General features: G+C 42.7%; 1 protein-coding gene across 1 annotated transcript; it reads right to left on the reverse strand.

The window, feature by feature from the left end:
* Positions 1-8,325: 8,325 nt before the first annotated feature.
* LOC134612109 (olfactory receptor 6B1-like) lies at positions 8,326-9,291 on the reverse strand. The gene has a single exon (XM_063456487.1). It carries the CDS (start codon positions 9,289-9,291, stop codon positions 8,326-8,328), a length of 966 nt encoding a protein of 321 aa, XP_063312557.1.
* Between the last annotated feature and the right edge of the window lie 9,543 nt (positions 9,292-18,834).

Raw genomic sequence — 18,834 nt, forward strand, 5'->3', positions numbered from 1 at the left:
TCCTCGGTTATGTGATCTCTGGGGAGGGATTTAAGATGGACCCGGATAAACTCCAGTCCATTCTGGATTGGCCTCTACCCAAGGGTCTCAAGGCCGTTCAGAGATTTATTGGGTTCTCCAATTACTATAGGCGCTTTATTAAGGGTTATTCTTCTATTATTGCGCCCATCACCAATATGACCAAACAGGGGGTTGATACTAAGAATTGGTCCACGGAAGCTCTCCTTGCTTTCAAAACTCTCAAGGAGCTTTTTGCTTCCGCCCCAATTTTAGTTCACCCTAATACCACTCTCCCTTTCCTACTTGAGGTAGACGCCTCGGAGACTGGCGTAGGTGCTATCCTATCCCAAAGGCTAGGTGTGGATAAACCATTACATCCATGTGGATTTTTTTCTAAAAAATTGTCTGGTGCTGAGAGCAGATATGACATTGGTGACAGAGAACTACTAGCTGTTATCAAGGCTTTAAAAGAATGGAGACATTTATTGGAAGGGACATTACATCCTGTTACTATTTTAACGGATCACAAGAACTTGTCCTATATTGGAGAGGCCAAGCGATTGTCTTCCAGGCAAGCTCGTTGGTCGTTATTCCTCACCCATTTCAACTACGTTCTTACTTATAGGCCTGGTTCAAAGAATTCTAAAGCCGATGCTCTATCTCGCCAATATGAACCTTTGGCTTCTTCTGAACCGGTTCTGTCCTCTATAGTACCCCAATGCAATATTATTGCTAACACAAGTCTCAAAATCCATTCTCCGTTGCTTGCCCAGATCTTGAACTTACAGCATCTGGCACCTGGACAGACTCCTGAGGGAAGAAAGTTTGTTCCTCCTGAACTCCAACTGGAGCTCTTACAGTGTTTCCACGAAAGCAAGGTGGCTGGTCATCCTGGCATTCGCAAGACTTATTCCCTGATCTCCAAGGATTTCTGGTGGCCTTCCTTACGAAAGGATATTAAGGAGTTCGTCGGAGCTTGCGAGACTTGTACCAGGACTAAACAGCCTCACGCATCTCCTTGTGGTTTGTTGCTCCCCTTGGACATTCCTGAAAAACCATGGTCCTGTTTGGCCATGGACTTTATTGTGGATTTACCTGCTTCCAAGAGACAGACTGTTATTCTCACGGTGGTGGATAGGTTCACTAAGATGGCTCATTTTGTGCCGTTGCCTAAACTCCCCACGTCTCCTGAATTGGCGGAGATTTTTGCGAGAGAAGTTTTTCGCTTACATGGGATACCTTCTGAAATCGTTTCTGATAGAGGCTCTCAATTTGTCTCACGATTCTGGAGATCCTTCTGTTCTCAATTGGGTATCAAATTGAACTTTTCCTCTGCATATCACCCTCAGTCTAACGGAGCCGCTGAGCGTACTAATCAAAAGATTGAACAATATCTGCGCTGCTTTGTTTCCGAACACCAGGATGATTGGGTCGGTTTGATTCCTTGGGCAGAGTTCGCACACAATAATCTCGTGTGTGATTCTACTCGTTCCAGCCCCTTCTTCATGAACTATGGCTTTCATCCCTCCATTTTTCCTTCGGTCTCTTCTTCCCAAGGAGTACCGTCGGTTGATGATCATGTCGCCAATCTGAAGAAGTTGTGGGATCAGACTCGTCAAATTCTTCTGCATAATTCTATGTTGTTCAAAAAACACGCTGATAAACACAGAAGGGCGGCTCCAGTTTTTGTCCCTGGGGATAGAGTATGGCTGAGTACTAAGAACATTCGTTTAAAAGTTCCCTCTATGAAATTTGCGCCTCGGTACATAGGTCCTTACAGAGTTTTGTCTCGTATCAACCCGGTTGCGTATCGCCTAGCTCTGCCATCGGCCTTACGCATTCCCAACTCCTTTCATGTGTCTTTGCTGAAACCACTGATTTGCAACAGATTCTCCTCTACGGTTTCCTCACCTCGTTCGGTTCAGGTGGACGGTCAGGAGGAGTACGAGGTCAACTCCATTATCAATTCCCGATTTTCCCGGGGAAGATTACAGTATCTGGTCAACTGGAAGGGATATGGTCCCGAGGAGAGGAGCTGGGTACCTCAGGAGGACGTCCATGCTCCTCGTCTCCGCAGGGCGTTTCACTCCCGCTTCCCATCTCGTCCCGGTTCCTTCCGCCCGGTGGGCGTATCTGAGAGGGGGGGTACTGTCAGGGCACCTGAGGTCTCTACCTTTGAGAAGGGTAGAGACTTAGTTGTTTATCCGTCTAGACACGCCATATCCCCCGTTCCTCGCGGTCCATCCAGTCATTCTAACGCTGGCCGCAAGGGATCCGCTTCCTTTTCTAACATGACGCTCGATACCTGACGTCTTGACGCTATCCGAGCGACCTGCCACTCTATTGGCTTTATCCAATCAGCACCCAGCTGAGGCGTGTCTACTCTCCGGACTCAGGGTATTTAAGCTTGCTTCTCTCGTCAGCTCATTGCCCTGTCGTGGTTCTAGCTTGTCTAGTCACTCAGTGCTCTTGTATTCTAGTATTCTCTTTGGTTTTGACCCGGCTTGTTGTACTATTCTGCTTATCTCTGTTATCCCTCTGACCCGGCTTGTCTCTCGCTTACCTGTCTTCTCGTTCCCTCGACCTCGGCTTGTCTCTGACTATTCTCTGTTATTCTCTGTACGTTAGTCTGGCCATTCTAAGGCCCGGTATACGTACCTTTCTACTGTTTGTACTCTGCGTGTTGGATCCCTGTCCCGATCCTGACACCCCCACACGGAGTGAGCTGGTACAGCCGACTAACAGCAACCCAGACACCGCTCCGGTGGCTATTGCGGTCCTCACGAGGCTACTTGCGGGCCAACACAAAGACTTGCGTGAGGATATCACGGCCCTAAGAGGCGACCTGAAGGGTCTGACAACCCGCCTCAATACACTCGAATGCACAACCGGCACCAACACCCAGGAACTGGGGGAACTTAAACAGGCTGTCCGAGACCTCCAACGGCAGCAAAAGTTACACGAGCATCGGATGGCGGAGCAGGAGGACGCCGGGAGGCGAGATAATTTGATTTCTGAAACGATCCCCGATACAGAGCTACCACAGGTGACCCAACGTTTACTCACCACTATACTGCCCCCTGCAAAGGCTCACAAGATAGCCCTCACTAACATTTTTAGAATCCCAAAACCACCTACTGCACCAACCGAAGCCACTAGCATTCCAAGACAGGAGGGACAAAATGGCGGTCCTGGCTGCCTTGAGGGGCAAGACACCACACCGATTTGAAGGGATGGCGGTGAGTTTCCTTACCGACCTATCGAGAAACACCCTGGCCTGGCGACGCTCCCTCCAGCCTCTCACCACACTTCTCCGCCAGCGGGAGCTCAAATACAGGTGGCAGACGACACACGTCCTCACTGTGCAGCTGGGACCAGACTCCCACAGGATCCGGGAATTGGAAGACGCAGCCCCGCTCCTGCAGGCGCTGGGGCTGCCATCAGACACCCTCAATCCGGCGGGCCTTGAGAGGGCAACTACCCACCAACTCTCATGGGACCCAGAGAGATCCATCCCGTTCGTGCCAACAGGTGGCACGCCTGACCCATATGTGGCACTCACCACCTGAAGGAATAAGCGGCACCAGGCGGAACAGAACGACCGATCTGCAACTCAGCCTGCCTCACCGAAACCTCCTCCTGATGAGAGACTTTGCAATTGGGACTCTAACTTCAAGGACTCTAATGGACACTCCGAAAGGGCCATAACTCCGACTCCAAACTACCACCATACTCCAGATAACACAAGCACCTAACCATGACCTTCACCCCCCCCCCCCCCGACACTAACAATAGGACACGGGACCCCCGTGCCCTGGCCGTTGCTTAATTCTCATTATAGAGAGCCCCAAGCCAACTATGGTGGCAGCAGTGACATCACTTGAGCGCAGTTATTTTTATTTATTTTTTCTGTTACAACGTTTGTTTTTTCAGATCTCAAGATAGCAATACTTATGCATACCTTATTCCTTTACACAACGCTAAGTACTAGTGGTCTTGGGCACTTAACACCTGGATAAATTGAAAAGCATGTTCTTAATCTCTGTCAGCAATATCAACATGACATCAGCTACACTTGTTTTGCATATATGCTGATACACCTCATTTACAATAGGCGCAGCAAGACTCCCAGAACGCACAGCAAACCACCTCAACACGTACCTTAAGCCAGTTAGCTCTACAACATCAGCCAGACAAGCTATGCAACTGACTTTTGTACTCTACTATGTTACATCACAGTCGCTATCACAAGGTCCACTAAGCTGCACACACTATGCAAGTACCTAGCTGGATCATAACATACACACATTTTACTCCTAACTAAGCTTTAAAGACACAACTACCTACACCTGTCTGAGAGGCCTACCTCACCGATCCGTTGAGAGCCGGGACAGCCAGCAGCGCTTACCCTGGTCACGGGACTATATCTGCCCCCTAGAGGGCATAGGCTAAGCAAGGGTCCAATGGTTATACCCTGGCCCTCGGAGAGGATGCCATGCACATCTCACACATGAGGGACGCTACCCTGCCATTTCTCAGTTGTTATACTTTTCTTATTTAAATTCTCTCACCTTCACTTTCTTAAGGGTAGCAGATACAAGTCTATTTTACTTATGTTACACAAATACCAAATTTATTAACTAATCTTGTACTGTTAAACGTTGACTAAGTTATATTTTATTTTGTTTTACTTTAACCTAATGATATCACTGTCTAGCCAGGCTTGTTATCACTACCTAAAATGTACAAGCTCTTAAGCCACTGTCTAACCTTAGCACATCGTTAAACACGCTGTCGTGGAGTCTGTATATAACGTGTAAACAGCTATTTCAATTGAAGCACATTCTTGATTCACCTAAACCTGTTTAAACGCTAACAATTCGTTACACCTACATGTTAGACCTCTTAATTATCGCTACCTGTCCCTTTTAAAAATTTATGCATACCCTATTCACTTTAACTTACCTGTGTAATCCTTCTTAGATAAGCTATTGATACTGGTGAAACTATTGTTACTCTCAATAATGTTACCCAAACATAATCTACATAACCTAACCGACGTTGCTCATTTATCAGTAACTTTATCAAATGCATGTTTAGCGTAGAATATGTAAAACGACTACTAATTTTACAAAGCTTGTAAGCATACAGTTAATCGATAAGCTTGTTTTAAACCTTAACGAACACTCGACATGTACTAGACTAAATCTAAACGTTGTTCATTTGTTGTGCTCTTCAAATTCTCTAAGCAAAGTTCATCATTTCAGTTTATCTCCTTACCTTTAAAAAATTGTGTGCAAGATCTCATGTCTACCCCTATGTTCGAATTGTACCTAACGAGCTAGAGGATTGCCTTTGGGGTACCTCATTAGCAATTGTTATCACTGTGCGCACTTCAAAAAATAAAGAATTAAAAAAAAAAAAAAAAAAATGGCCGCCGCCACGTGTTCGACTGTAATGGCGGCCGCTTCGACTACCTCGAGGACTTCGACGGCTTCGGCACTTCGGCGTTATTCGAAGTGCCGGATCAACTATTGCAATGCTGTTCCCAAGTAATTGAAAGGTACATAATTCGAACTAGTGTTCCTGTAACAATCTCCCAGGACAGAGGCAAAACTCCATTATACACGTGGGGACACAAAGACAGCAAAACACTTTAAAATATGCAAAGTTACATTTTATATATAAAATACAGACATGTCGCATATCCCCAGATAGCTGGGATCTGAGCGCACATAACTACCGAATAGCCAAAGTCTTTTATTACACGAATAGGCTCCATGGCATAGCTATCTGGGTTAAAACAGTCGCATAGAAAAACTCCCGATCACTCCAGCCTTCGGCTAAACCGCCACGAATAGAAGCAAGGAGGCTGACTGCTCAGCGGTGTTCGTGCAAATAAGTGTCCATTTCCAGTTCAATAGTTTGGGCGCTGAACACCGCTGGCCATTTGGGACTTTAAAATGGCCGCCGCCACTTGTTCGGCAAACGAACAAAGGCCATCCAGCCTTTGTCAATTAAGCTGCGGTTAACCGCAGCTTCTGGGAGGTAAATTGCCGACACACTCCAGCTCCCAGGTGGTCCATTCATTTGTGCGTTATTTCGGTAGATTGAATCTACCGACCGACGGGCAGAAAGTCACGAACAAGCCTTTTCTGCAGGGAAAAAGAAGGCTTTTTAACATGGGGCCATAGTCCAGAGTAAACAGGCGGGCAACCAGGCTCCTCCAATGCAATGTGGCGAGATTGGTCTCGTCACACTTTGAATTTTCACTTTAGGAAATAACACTGACTGAGTTTAAAACCAGTTTCTTTGTCTTTCAGATTTGGTTATAGGGAAACATTTGAGGAGATGAATGCAGATCTTGAAAAAATAAAATACATAAATAATAAATAACTGTCCAATAATGATGGTAGGAGTATTGTTATTCTGAATAAAAAGTACTGCCTCAACAAATCTATGAGGCAGTTAGAGGGTAGAGTATTGTATACACCTTTTAAATTAAACAGTGATTGGACGATAAGAGGGCAAGTGAAATTTAAAATACAAAGAAACTAGTTTTTAATGTACTAGCCCAGAACCCTATTAATCTATTTGTTCTTTAAAAAAAAAAAAAAGCATAAATCAGGATTGGGCCCATTGCAGCTGAACAGCCATATTCTTCCTCCACCCACATAGACTGGTGCAAGATTTAATGCAAAAACTTTGTGTGCAATGGGAAACTGACTTGTTTAGTCACATGGAACATTAGTTCTTCATATGCTATTATTCAATATCATTTGGGTTTCAAGGAGGTCTAACATTTTCAAAATTATTAAAAAGGGTTTTAAAAACATTCCATTTATTTTTAATATAAAAATCATATAAAGTTATTTTTAGAAGTCAAAGTGATGTCATTGGTTTGGATGTACGGATACCAAATAATTAATGACCATCTTAGATGATCCCTATGCATGACGTGGACATGACTTGGTGTTAGGGCTGGGAAAACCTAATCTACTATAATTGCATTGATGATTGCTCTACATTTGTAAGATGATTATTTAAACTCCTCAGCCTTAACAGATGAAGACTGATTTCAGAATGGCTTGCCCTTTGTCCTTTCTTCAAAGATAAAATAGATTTTTTTTTCATTCCTAGTCATAGAATTGTGTTTTTGTTTCCTGCATTCTCTATGGTGTAAGTATTGGTCAGCAGAGTTGGTGTCCAAGTCTAGGCTGGTTGATCTTTCCATCCAGGGTAAGATCTTGTTTGCTAAGAGTCTGGATCTCATCATATAAAGGGACATATAAAGAGTTACTAGCAGTAAAAGAGTATTAGACACTTATTTCCTTTAAACACTCCAAGGGACAACTCGCAGTCCTTGGGATGTGTCAGCTTTCTTTGGAATTCTAGTTCCTTTCTGCTGAAGTCCAAACAGGAAGAAATATTGTGTCTGCTCACACTTCTATAAGTTTTCGTGGTGAGGAAATGCTTGAAGAATAAATGGAAGTCTGAGATCATTTTACTTTAGATCTTTGGATACTTGATACTGCATAACATCCCAGACCATTTATGTTTCTATTCCTTCCTTGGAGCTGGAATCTCACTGAGCTCAGAAATATCTGAATTGTTTATCAGACCTGGAACGAAACATAGTGGTTTTGCTGATTCCTTTTGAGTAGCAAAGCTATGGATGTTTCCTCAAATGTTTCATAATTTTGAAGAATGAGTGTGCCTTTTGTCCTATTCTTGACCACAGATTCACATGGACATAACTTGTACCGATACCTACTTCACTTGTAAATCTGTCACTGCCTGTGGCAATGTGGCCATCCAAGGTGGGCACTCAACCCCCTTCTCAGTTGATTACCATGTATGCTGGGTCTTGTAAGAACATTTTCTTAGGGCTTTTAACCCTGGATTCTGTCTTGACAGATGTCACGTACATTGTATGAGCTGGTAATAACTTGAAAGACTGGCAGTATTTATTAATGAATAGTTATTACCTATAGAACCTCGTTCATATGCCATGAATGCAGGGGACTTTCCTAATAGCATATATGAAGTTACTATTAGTGTATGTTACAAAAAACAAACAAACGTAATGCTGTTTTTGTAATGATGTCAGTTTTTCTCATCAAAACTGCTGGAATCTCTTATAGTTTGTAAATTTATCTGTGACATGGCATCAAACTGCTAAATTACATTTTCCTCTAATATTAAACAGTCAATGCAAATGTACTGTACTATATGTAATAACTTGATGTATTTGTTTGTGATTTGTTTCAACCTTAGAATCTAAAAAAAACCTTCATGAACAGAACACAGAGTTTAAAAGTTAAATCATGCCATAGATACTCTTTCAGGTAGTGTTTGATCAGGTTTTAAAATCAGTTGCCATATTACTTCCTTTACATCCTTATTTCTCAAGCAGTAAATGACTGGATTCAGCAGAGGGGTAATTACTGTATAGACAACAGATATCAGTTTATTGTAATTGAAAGACTGTGCCTTGCTGGGCCTGGCGTACATGAATAGTGTAGCAGAATAGAAAATAATAACCACAGCTAGATGAGAAGCACAGGTTGAAAAGGCTTTTTGACGCCCGCTGGTTGTTTGGATCCCAAAAACAGCGGTCAAAATACAGCAGTAGGAAATGAATGTAAGCATTAGTGGCACCAGAAGAATGAACAGGGCAAGGACAAAGTCAACAAGCTCAGCCATCCTCATGTCTGTACAGGCAAGGTTAAGTATAGGAGAGACGTCACAGAAGAAATGGTTTATCTGACCAGAATTACAAAAAGTCAGACGAGAGATATAGTAAACCTTAATGAAAGATATTAGGAACCCAGTAAACCATGAGCATAATGCTAGAACAAGGCAAATATTCCAGTCCATGATGGTGACATAATGCAGGGGATTGCATATAGCTACATAGCGGTCAAATGCCATTACAGCAAGCAACATGCATTCAGTGCAGACCAATGAACTAAAGAAGTAAAGCTGTGACATACAAGCAGTTACTGAAATTTGTCTACTTTCTGTCACAAATATGGCAAGCAGTTTTGGTATGGTGACAGTAACATACCACATCTCCAGGAAGGACAAGTTCACCAGAAAAAAGTACATTGGCTTGTGTAGGTTGGCACTTGTCCATATGATGATAATGACCAATATATTTTCCACTACTGTCAGAATATAAGCAAATAAAAAGATAAAGAAGAGAACAATTTGAATTGTTTGAGATGTCGGGAATCCTAAAAGATAAAATGTATTGATACCAAATGTCATATTTCCTCTCTCATCCATTGTTCCAGAGGTCATGCTGTGGTCAATTAAAATATATTATGACTTCAATAGTTATCATGTTACCGATCTGTTATGTTCTGTTTGCTCCAATTTTTGCATATTTCTGATAACTGTTCAAATGTCATGCTATTGTCCTGAATTCTAGATGCAGTGTTTTTTGTATAAATTTTACATACAATTTTTAGTAACAAAACAGAATGATTTAAATGCAATTTATTTTTTTTTTGCGATATGACACAAAATGGCAGGTAGGCATGTGTAATTCAATATAAATTACCCTGTAAAAAAACAAGTTTGTTAATATTTTATAAGATTGCTATCTTCCCTGCTGCACTCTTCTTAGCAAAAAGAAAACTATGCATATCATCAAATGTACAACTTCACAAAATGCAAACGATCTGACAAATCACTGTTCAAGTTTTTTTACTTCTCTGTAAATATATATTAGAGAAAAGTTATGACAAACTAACCGTCATTTTCTTTTCCTGGCTATTTCTCATGGCAGCATCACTTATGGGTAGCTCCTGCCTTAGCAGTCACAGGACAGGAATTAATAAGATCAATTAATTAGACTGATAGATATAAAGAGTCCATCCTTCCCTTACACTACAGTCCAATTATAAAGCTGAAAAAATAAAAGAACGGGTTGGAACCATGATGCTGCCATGAAAAATAGCCAGGAAAAGAAAATGACGGTATGTTTGTCATAAATTTTCTCGATTCCTGGCTAATCATGTCAGCATCACTTATGGGTAATACCCAAGCTCACAGAAATATAGGGTGCGAATAAAGAAACAGAGAAAAAGACACTATACAGACACTCATGCTGCAAAGAAATATAATATCAGAGGGATAAAGAAACCGTAGACAGAACACTCTTACCAAAGGAGGTGGAAGGAGAGGCCACGTCCAGTTTGTAGTGTTTTATGAACGTCATCGAGGAAGACCAGGTGGCTGCTCTGCAAATATCATCGTATGGAACCTCTGCCCAAATAGCCCATGAAGTGGACAATGCTCTGTTAGAATGTGTTCTTATCTTTATGGGAGGAAACTGACCTTTAGAGACATAAACTTTCCTGATTATTAGCGAAATTCAACGTTTCATCATAGATAAAGAAGCTGCCTCACCTCTCCTAGCTCCTGAAGGTAGAACGAAGAGTTGGTCAGTCTTTCTGTATGACTGTGGTGTAAGGGGACGAGAAACTCTTTATACCTATCAGTCTAATTAATTAATCTAATTAATTCCTGTCCTGTGACTGCTAAGGTAGGAGCTACCCATAAGTGATGCTGCCATGAGAGATAGCCAGGAAATATATATTGTTTCCAATGTAACTGTGATTCTGTTGTTTCATTTGATATTGTCATGCTATTTAAAATTATATTCATCTTGTTATATGTGTGAATGTGTGTGTTTATGTTTGCACATATTTCTATACTATTATACCAAAAACTGATATATTTAACATGACAACTGAAAAAACTTCAAACACAATGCAAATCTTTATATTTGTTATATATATATATATACATATATATATATATATATATATATATATATATATATATATATATATATATATATTATATGGTATTATATGAAAAATAAATAAAAGTGTTAAATAAAAAATATATCAGACATTATGATATTATTCAGGCTTTGTTTGTTTGAATGAATATATATATATATATATATATATATATATATATATATATATATATAATATATATTTATAAAATATTTTAGTAGAAAGAATACATTGAGATTATTTTCGTTTTCATGAAAATTGTCTTTACTCACAGCAAATTTTATGAATATGCAGTATATAAACAAAGGTTTAAGAAACCATTCCATTTAAAAATTAGTAGATTATCTAACACTCAAAATTTGAAGTTTTAACCAAAAATTCTAAATCATTTGAAAACTGATTAGAGCACTCAAGGAAAACTAACCTGCTTTACTTCAAACCCCAAATCGTCCCATATCAAAGTAAGAGTAACAAGTTCTTGCAGTAAAAAACAAACAAAAAAAAAACCATTAATTTATTTAATGAGCATACTCAGACACTTGCAAATTCCCAGTTTAGTGATATTCTGATTTTCATGCTTGAAATAAACAGTCATATATTAAAAGCAGTAATATTTGTAACTGTAATATCCAGTTTTCTGATGATTACACTGATAAAGAGGGTATACTGACCGTCGTTATTAGATGTTGCAATGTGCCACTTATTTGTATAATGGATAATTCATAATTGCTTTTCTTATTATTACACTTAAAGAAAACCAAAGAAGCACATTTACCTTTCACAATATCTGTATCATCTCATTCAATCCACGAATAGCTTAGTTTTGAGTATGTACGTCTCTGCATCATGGAATTAATATTACATTATCTTCAGAGAACTATTTATCAACACTGGCTAAACATAACAAAACCATTTACCCCAACAGGATTTGAGTTATTGGCTAAAAGTTGCTGCCTCATGGGACATCATTCAAATAATTCTCACAAGATACAAGACACAACAGAAATATTGAACATTGTAAATTAAAAGTATTGTTTGTTAAAATGATTAAAAAAACAAACAAACATAAAACTGCAAGTTGCTGTATGCTGCCACATAACAATGTGTGGAACACGCTCTCTTTGTGACAGTGAACAAGAATGTCCAGTATCTAAATGATATTCAAAACTGTCAGTCAAAGAAAAGATTTAACAAAGTAAGTGAGTGAAAAGTCTGACAGCATTCAGTACATATTACTTGGTTATGCATTAAGGCACTAAATATATATTTTGTATCTGTTTAAATTAAGATGACACATTAGAGCTTCAGAAATATAATAGATCTCACTCAAACTCTGACTTCACATATGAGAATGGATTAAAAAACTTAAATGTGATGACCATTCCATAGGACATGACTCAGTTTTACTGTAATGTCTACATTATGGTGCTGGCAGAGCAATAGAGCTATTACATTGTACTTTTAGGGGATTAATGTGAATGTGCAGACCAAACCAAAATGACCAGACAAAACCAGAATGAAAAGGTGTAGCAATTACAGAACAAATGTTTGTGCAATGAAACATGGAAGGCATTAGGTATCTGTAACGAAGAAGGTAAGAGTAGCTTATAGGAAACATGATTGAGTTTTCTAAGTATTTTAAAAGAACCAATGTAATGAGGAGCCAGTTTCATGGACGGAACCTGTAACTTGATATTCTTAGTGCTTAATCAAACCCTTCACCTTCACTATATACAAGAGTTGCCGTTTGAGGCCTATCAGCATATTTCTTGTGCATGTTAGCTCTTTGTGTCAGGATTTGCTGCACACCAAGCCATGTTTCTTGTAGTTCCCTCACACGCTCCTCAACAACAGGCATAGCAGTGGTTGAAAAGGTCTTTGGAAGGACAATGGGATCAAACCCATAGTTAATATAAAATGGACTATGGGGAGTGGACTTATGTATGTTGCGTGCAAATTCTGCTCAAGGTAGTAGACCGACCCAATTGTCTTGGTGTTCAGATATGACTTAGCTTGCAGGTGGTATGAGGAAGAAAAACGCAAATCGATGCCCAATTGGTTACAAAAAGCTCTCCAGAAATGGGATACAAATTGTGACCCTCTGTCCGAGTGTAGCGGTACTTACCCTTTCCAGGGGCCGGCTGGGGTCCTCTGTTCGAGGCGCACGCGGTCCTGCGGCTCATCCGATGGCTGGAACAGGAAGGCGGGCAGTGACCCCGAGAAGCGGTCATGTGTCCCGCCTTACTCTAAGAGCGCGCCGCGGGTCTCGGGCGCGCTCTTAAAGGGACAGTGGGAGCCTAAATTGGAAAAGCCCTTCCATTGGTCCCTGTCATGCCACACTCCCCAGACACTTACCTTTTGTGGGCGTGGATGTGATAAGGACCAATCAAAATAGATGTTTAGGTATTTATACTCACCTTTTCCCCTTAGTTCCTTGCCCTATCATGGTTTCTGTTTCAGTTCCCTTTAGCACTTGTTGCGTTCAGTTGTGTTCCTTCGTATTGACCTTGGCTTTGTTGCTGACTACGTTTTCTCTTTATCCTTATCTGTTCTGTTTGCCAGCTTGCTGTTTACTGTGTACCAGACCCCGGCTAGTCCTAGTTTACGCTGTCTCTTTGTGCCCTAGACCTCGGATCGCTCCTGACTCTGTACTCCTCTCATATACGTCGAGTCCGGCCATCTCCCCTCTGTGTTGTCTTTTGTTGAGTTGAATTCTTTTGTTGGGGTATATTTTCGTTACACCGAGATTATTTCCTTGGGTAGTTCATGCAACCTGACAACCTCTCTAGTGAATATGGTGGCTAATTCAGAAGAGGTAAGTAGTTTAGACAATGGTATTAAGTGAGTCATTTTTGAGAATTCATCGATGATGGTTAACACCACTGTCACTTTTTTGGATGCTGGTAGATCCACCAAAAAATCCATTGCCAAACTTGGCCATGGTTTGTTTGGTATAGGCAAAGGTTGAACAAAGCCACATGGTTGCTTATGCAGGGACTTATTTGCTGCACAAGTACCACAGGCTTGTATATAATCAGGAACATCCTTTTTATAAGAAGGTCACCAGAACTGATTTAAAAGAAGTGCTCCAGTTTTATGGATTCCTAGATGACCTGCTATCTTGGTCTCATGAATAACAGAGAGAATGTTTTCTCTGTGTTCCACAGGAACATATAGTTTATTATTATTATTATTATTATTATTGCCATTTATATAGCGCCAACAGATTCCGTAGCGCTTTACAATATTTTGAGAGGGGGGGATGTAACAATAAAGAGGACAATTACAAGAAAACTTACAGGAACAATAGGTTGAAGAGGACACTGCTCAAACGAGCTTACAGACTATAGGAGGTGGGGTATTAGATACATTAGGACAGGAAATATCAAGTAGGAGTGAAGCAGAGCTGGAGGAGAGAGCAAAGCACTGTCCCATAGGAGAGAGCAAGAGACAGGTATGTAAGGTAGACATTACTCTGGGAGGCCATAAGCTTTCCTGAAGAGATGGGTTTTAAGGCCCTTTTTAAATGATTGAAGACTAGGGGAGAGTCTGATGGCAGTAGGCAAGCTATTGCATAGGAGAGGAGCCGCCCGCGAGAGGTCTTGCAAGCACGAGTTGGCCGTACGGGTGCGAGCAGCGGTCAGGAGGTGGTCACGGGCAGAGCGGAGGGTACGAGGAGGGGCATACCTATGGATCAGTGAAGAGATATAAGAGGGGCTGGAATTGTTCAGTGCTTTAAATGTATGGGTTAGCACTTTGAATTGACTCCTGTAGGATACAGAGAGCCAATGTAAGGACTGGCAGAGGGGCGAGGTGTGAGAGGACCGACTAGAGAGGAAAATCAGTCTAGCTGCAGCATTCGTTACAGACTGTAGCGGGGCAATATGGCTTTTGGGGAGACCAATCAGGAAAGGGTTACAGTAATCCATGCGAGAAATTACTAGAGCATGGACAAGCTCCTTGGTAGCATCTTGCTTAAGAAAGGGGCGGGCTATGTTTTTGAGTTGGAACCTACAGGACTTGGCAACAAACTGGATGTGAGACTCAAAGGTGAGACCAGAGTCAAGTATGACGCCAAGACAGCGCGCTTGCAGGGATGGACTTATGTGGATATCACTGACTTGAAGGGAGAGCGAGAGAGGAGGATCAGTATTAGGAGGAGGAAAGACAAGGAGTTTAGTTTTAGAGAGGTTAAGTTTGAGAAAGCGTGACGACATCCAGTCAGAGATGGAAGAAAGGCAAGCAGTGACACGTTGCAGGACGGCAGGGGAGAGGTCTGGGGAGGAGAGGTATATCTGAGTGTCATCAGCGTACAGGTGGTAGTGGAGTCCAAAAGAGGCAATACGTTTTCCAAGAGAGGCAGTATAAAGAGAAAATAGAAAGGGACCAAGGACAGAGCCTTGGGGAACTCCAACAGAGACAGGACAAGGTGAGGAGGTATCCTTGGAAAAGGAGACACTGAATGAGCGTTGGGAGAAATAGGAGGAAAACCAAGAGAGGACAGAGTCACAGAGACCGAGCGATTGAAGAGTTTGAAGGAGGAGAGCATGATCAATAGTGTCAAAGGCAGCAGAGAAGTCAAGGAGAATTAATATGGAGTAGTGACCTTTGGATTTAGCAGAGACTAGGTAATTCGTCACTTTGATAAGAGCGGTCTCAGTAGAGTGGAGAGGGCGGAAGCCAGACTCAAGAGGGTCAAGGAGAGAGTTGGAATTAAGGTGAATTAAATTAAAGTGAGAAACACGGGTAAAGACAAGTCTTTCCAAAAGCTTTGATGAGAAAGGGAGCAGGGATATGGGACGAGGGGGAGGATGGGTCAAGTTAGAGGGGGAGGATGGGTCAAGAGATGTTTTTTTCAGGATAGGTAATACAGTGGCATGTTTAAGGTCAGCAGGAACAGAGCCAGAAGAGAGAGAGCAGTTAAAGATGTGTGTTAGGGTAGGCACAAGACAAGGGGAGAGAGATCTGATGAGGTGAGATGGGACAGGATCGAGCGGGCAAGTGGTGGGGCAAGAGAAATGGAGAAGCACAGCCACCTCTTGTTCAGTAGCCGGGGAGAAAGTCTGGAGGGTAGGGAAAGCATGATTTATGTGTGGTTGAGAAAGAGAACGACAAGGAGGGGAGAATTGTTTCCTTAGCTGTTCAATCTTGTCAGTAAAGTAACAAGCAAAGCTATCAGCTGTAAGGTTAGTTTGGGGGTGGTGTATTATCTGGAGCTTGATCCTTTTGACTTTTTAGTAGATCCATCATTTCTGATCTAAGTGGCTAAGTGGCTACTAAACAGTCATCAGGAATGATTGGCAACAATCGAGGTTCGGGACTAGTTTGAGTCTCGAATTGGCGAGATAAAGCGTCATCCTTAGTGTTTTTTGAACCTGGTCTGTATGTTACTATGTCATTGAAATGACCAATGTGTCTGCCTGTCTGTTAGTCTTTTAGCCTGTCCAAAATATGACAAATTCTTATGATCGGTTATAATTGTTATTGGAGTAGGGGTTCCTTCCAGGGCCAGACTGGCCCACCGGGATACTTGGAAATTTCCGGGTGGGCCGCGGCACCTGGGGGCTGCAGAGCTCTAATTCTGAGGGAGTCATGCGGCGGCGGCCGCTGGCCACAATTAGGTGTTGCCGGGTGCCCGTCCGTGGCACACTCTGAGGGGGCCGGCCGCGTTCAATAGTTACCTTGCGGCTGGCCCCTTAGTGTATGATGGTGCTGCCGGGCCGGGTAGTGAGTGGCGGCACACTCACAGATACTGACAGGCGTGCAGCTGTCAGTAAGCATTGGAGGAATGAGGATGGGGCGGAGCTAACTACCATGCTCCCATGCGGTTCCCACAATTCCCAGCACAGCCACTGTAGATTCTATTACCTCCACTCCTGAGCCCATTGTACCCACAACTAATATAATAGCTACTACCCGTTTGGTTATTACTCTATGATGTGTCCATGCAGGGAATTGTGGGAACCGCATGGGAGCATGATGGAGAGAAAGAGACAACATCACATTGCTGTCCCTGCCATTCCAGATCCGATTTCAGACAATGTCAGTCTCAGTGGGTGAAGGAGAGAAATAGTGGGAGGGGGAGAAGAGAGACACAGGGGGGAGAGTGATACAGAGGGCTAGTAGGGGAGAAAGAGGGGGAAGAGAGACAGAAGGGGAGTGAGGGAGAAAGAGGGGAAAGAGAGAGACACAGGAGGAAGGGAGGGAAAGAGACAGAGGATGGGGGAAAGACAGAGGAGGGAGAGTGAGAAAGAGGTGTAAGAGAGAGAAACAGGGGGAGGGGGAGAAAGAGACACAGGGGAGAGTGAGACAGAGGGGTAGTGGGGGAGAAAGAGGGGAAAGAGTGAGACAGAAGGGGAGTGAGGGAGAAAGGGGAAAGAGAGAGACACAGGAGGAAGGGAGGGAAAGAGACAGAGGATGGGAGAGAAAGACAGAGGAGGGAGAGTGAGAAAGAGGTGTAAGAGAGAGACACACGGGGAGGGGGAGAAAGAGACACAGGGGAGAGTGAGACAGAGGGGTAGTGGGGGAGAAAGAGGGGGAATACAGAGACAGAAGGGGAGTGAGGTAGAAAGAGGGGGAAGAGAGAGACACAGGAGAAAGGGAGGGAAAGAGACAGAGGATGGGGGAGAAAGACAGAGGAGGGAGAGTTAGAAAGAGGTGTAAGAGAGAGACACAGGGGGAGGGGGAGAAAGAGACACAGGGGATAGTGAGACAGATGGGTAGTGGGGGAGGAAGAGGGGTAAGAGAGAGACAGAGGAGGAAGGGAGAGAAAGAGACAGAGGAGGAAGAAAGAGAGGCAGGGGGAGGGGGAAGAAAGAGACGGAGGAGGAGAAAGAGACAGAGGAGGAAGAGAGAGAGACAGGCGGAGGGGGGGAAGAGACAGAGGGTGAAAGAGGCACACAGAGGGTCTGCGGGAAGAAAGAGGCACACAAAGGGACTGGGGGAAGGCAAAGAGACACACAGAAGGTTTGCTGGGGGACAAAGAGACATACAAAAGATTTGTGGGGGACAAAGTGACACACAAAAGGTTTGTGGGGGACAAAGCTGGGCTGGGGGAAAAATATGCACACAGAGGGACTGGGGAAAACAAAGAGACACACAGAAGGTTTGCTGGGGGGGACATAGACACACACAAAAGGCGATGGAGAAGAGACATACAGAGGGCTGGAGAAGAGTAAAAAGAGACACACAGACTGGGATGAAGTAAAAGATACATGAGGGAGTTGAAAGACACATAAGGGGGGTTGTAAGAGACAAAGGGGAAAAATTGGAGACAAGATACACTAAGCGAGTTTCAAAAAATCAAAAGAGGGAATAAGAAACACAAGAAAACAAGCGAAGAAGCATTTTTTGTGTGTGTGTTTGGCGGTGATGCATTTTTTGTGTGCCTGTTTGGGGGTGATGCATTTTCGCCTGTGCTAGCGCGGCGCATTGTTGGGCTGGTATAGAATTTTTTTCAGGGCTGCTTTTAGTTCCCAGTCCGGCCCTGGTTCCTTCTAACACGTTTCTGCATTCCTTCAAAGCCTTGATTATGGGCAACAATTCTCTGTCTCAGATCTCATAATGCTTTTCAGTTTCTGTTAATTGTTTAGAAAAATATAGGGTAAAGGGGCAAATCAGCCTCTGGCCTTTGAGAAAGTACTGCCCCTATGCCTGTTTAGGATGCATCCACCTACAGCAAAAAATGTAGAGAAGTGTCAGGGTGTGCCAAAAAAGGAGCCGAGACCAAAACACTCTTTTAAGCATTTCAAAGAGCCTCAGGTGCCCATTCTTGATGTGTTCTTCCTTTTTTTAGTCATGGAAGTAATCGGGGCTGTTATGGATAAAAAACAGGGGTCAAGTCCTGGGGAAAAAAAGTGTAGGAACTCACCCAAGATCCGTCCCCCCCCCCAAAAAAAAACCAAAACACTTGTATGCATATATAAATGCGTGCACACACACACTCAGACACACACATACATTCACAGACACACACATACACTCAAACACTCACACAGTGGTGTATTTTAATTTTGTG

This window comes from Pelobates fuscus, chromosome 5, assembly GCF_036172605.1.
Source record: "Pelobates fuscus isolate aPelFus1 chromosome 5, aPelFus1.pri, whole genome shotgun sequence".
NCBI lineage: Eukaryota > Metazoa > Chordata > Amphibia > Anura > Pelobatidae > Pelobates > Pelobates fuscus.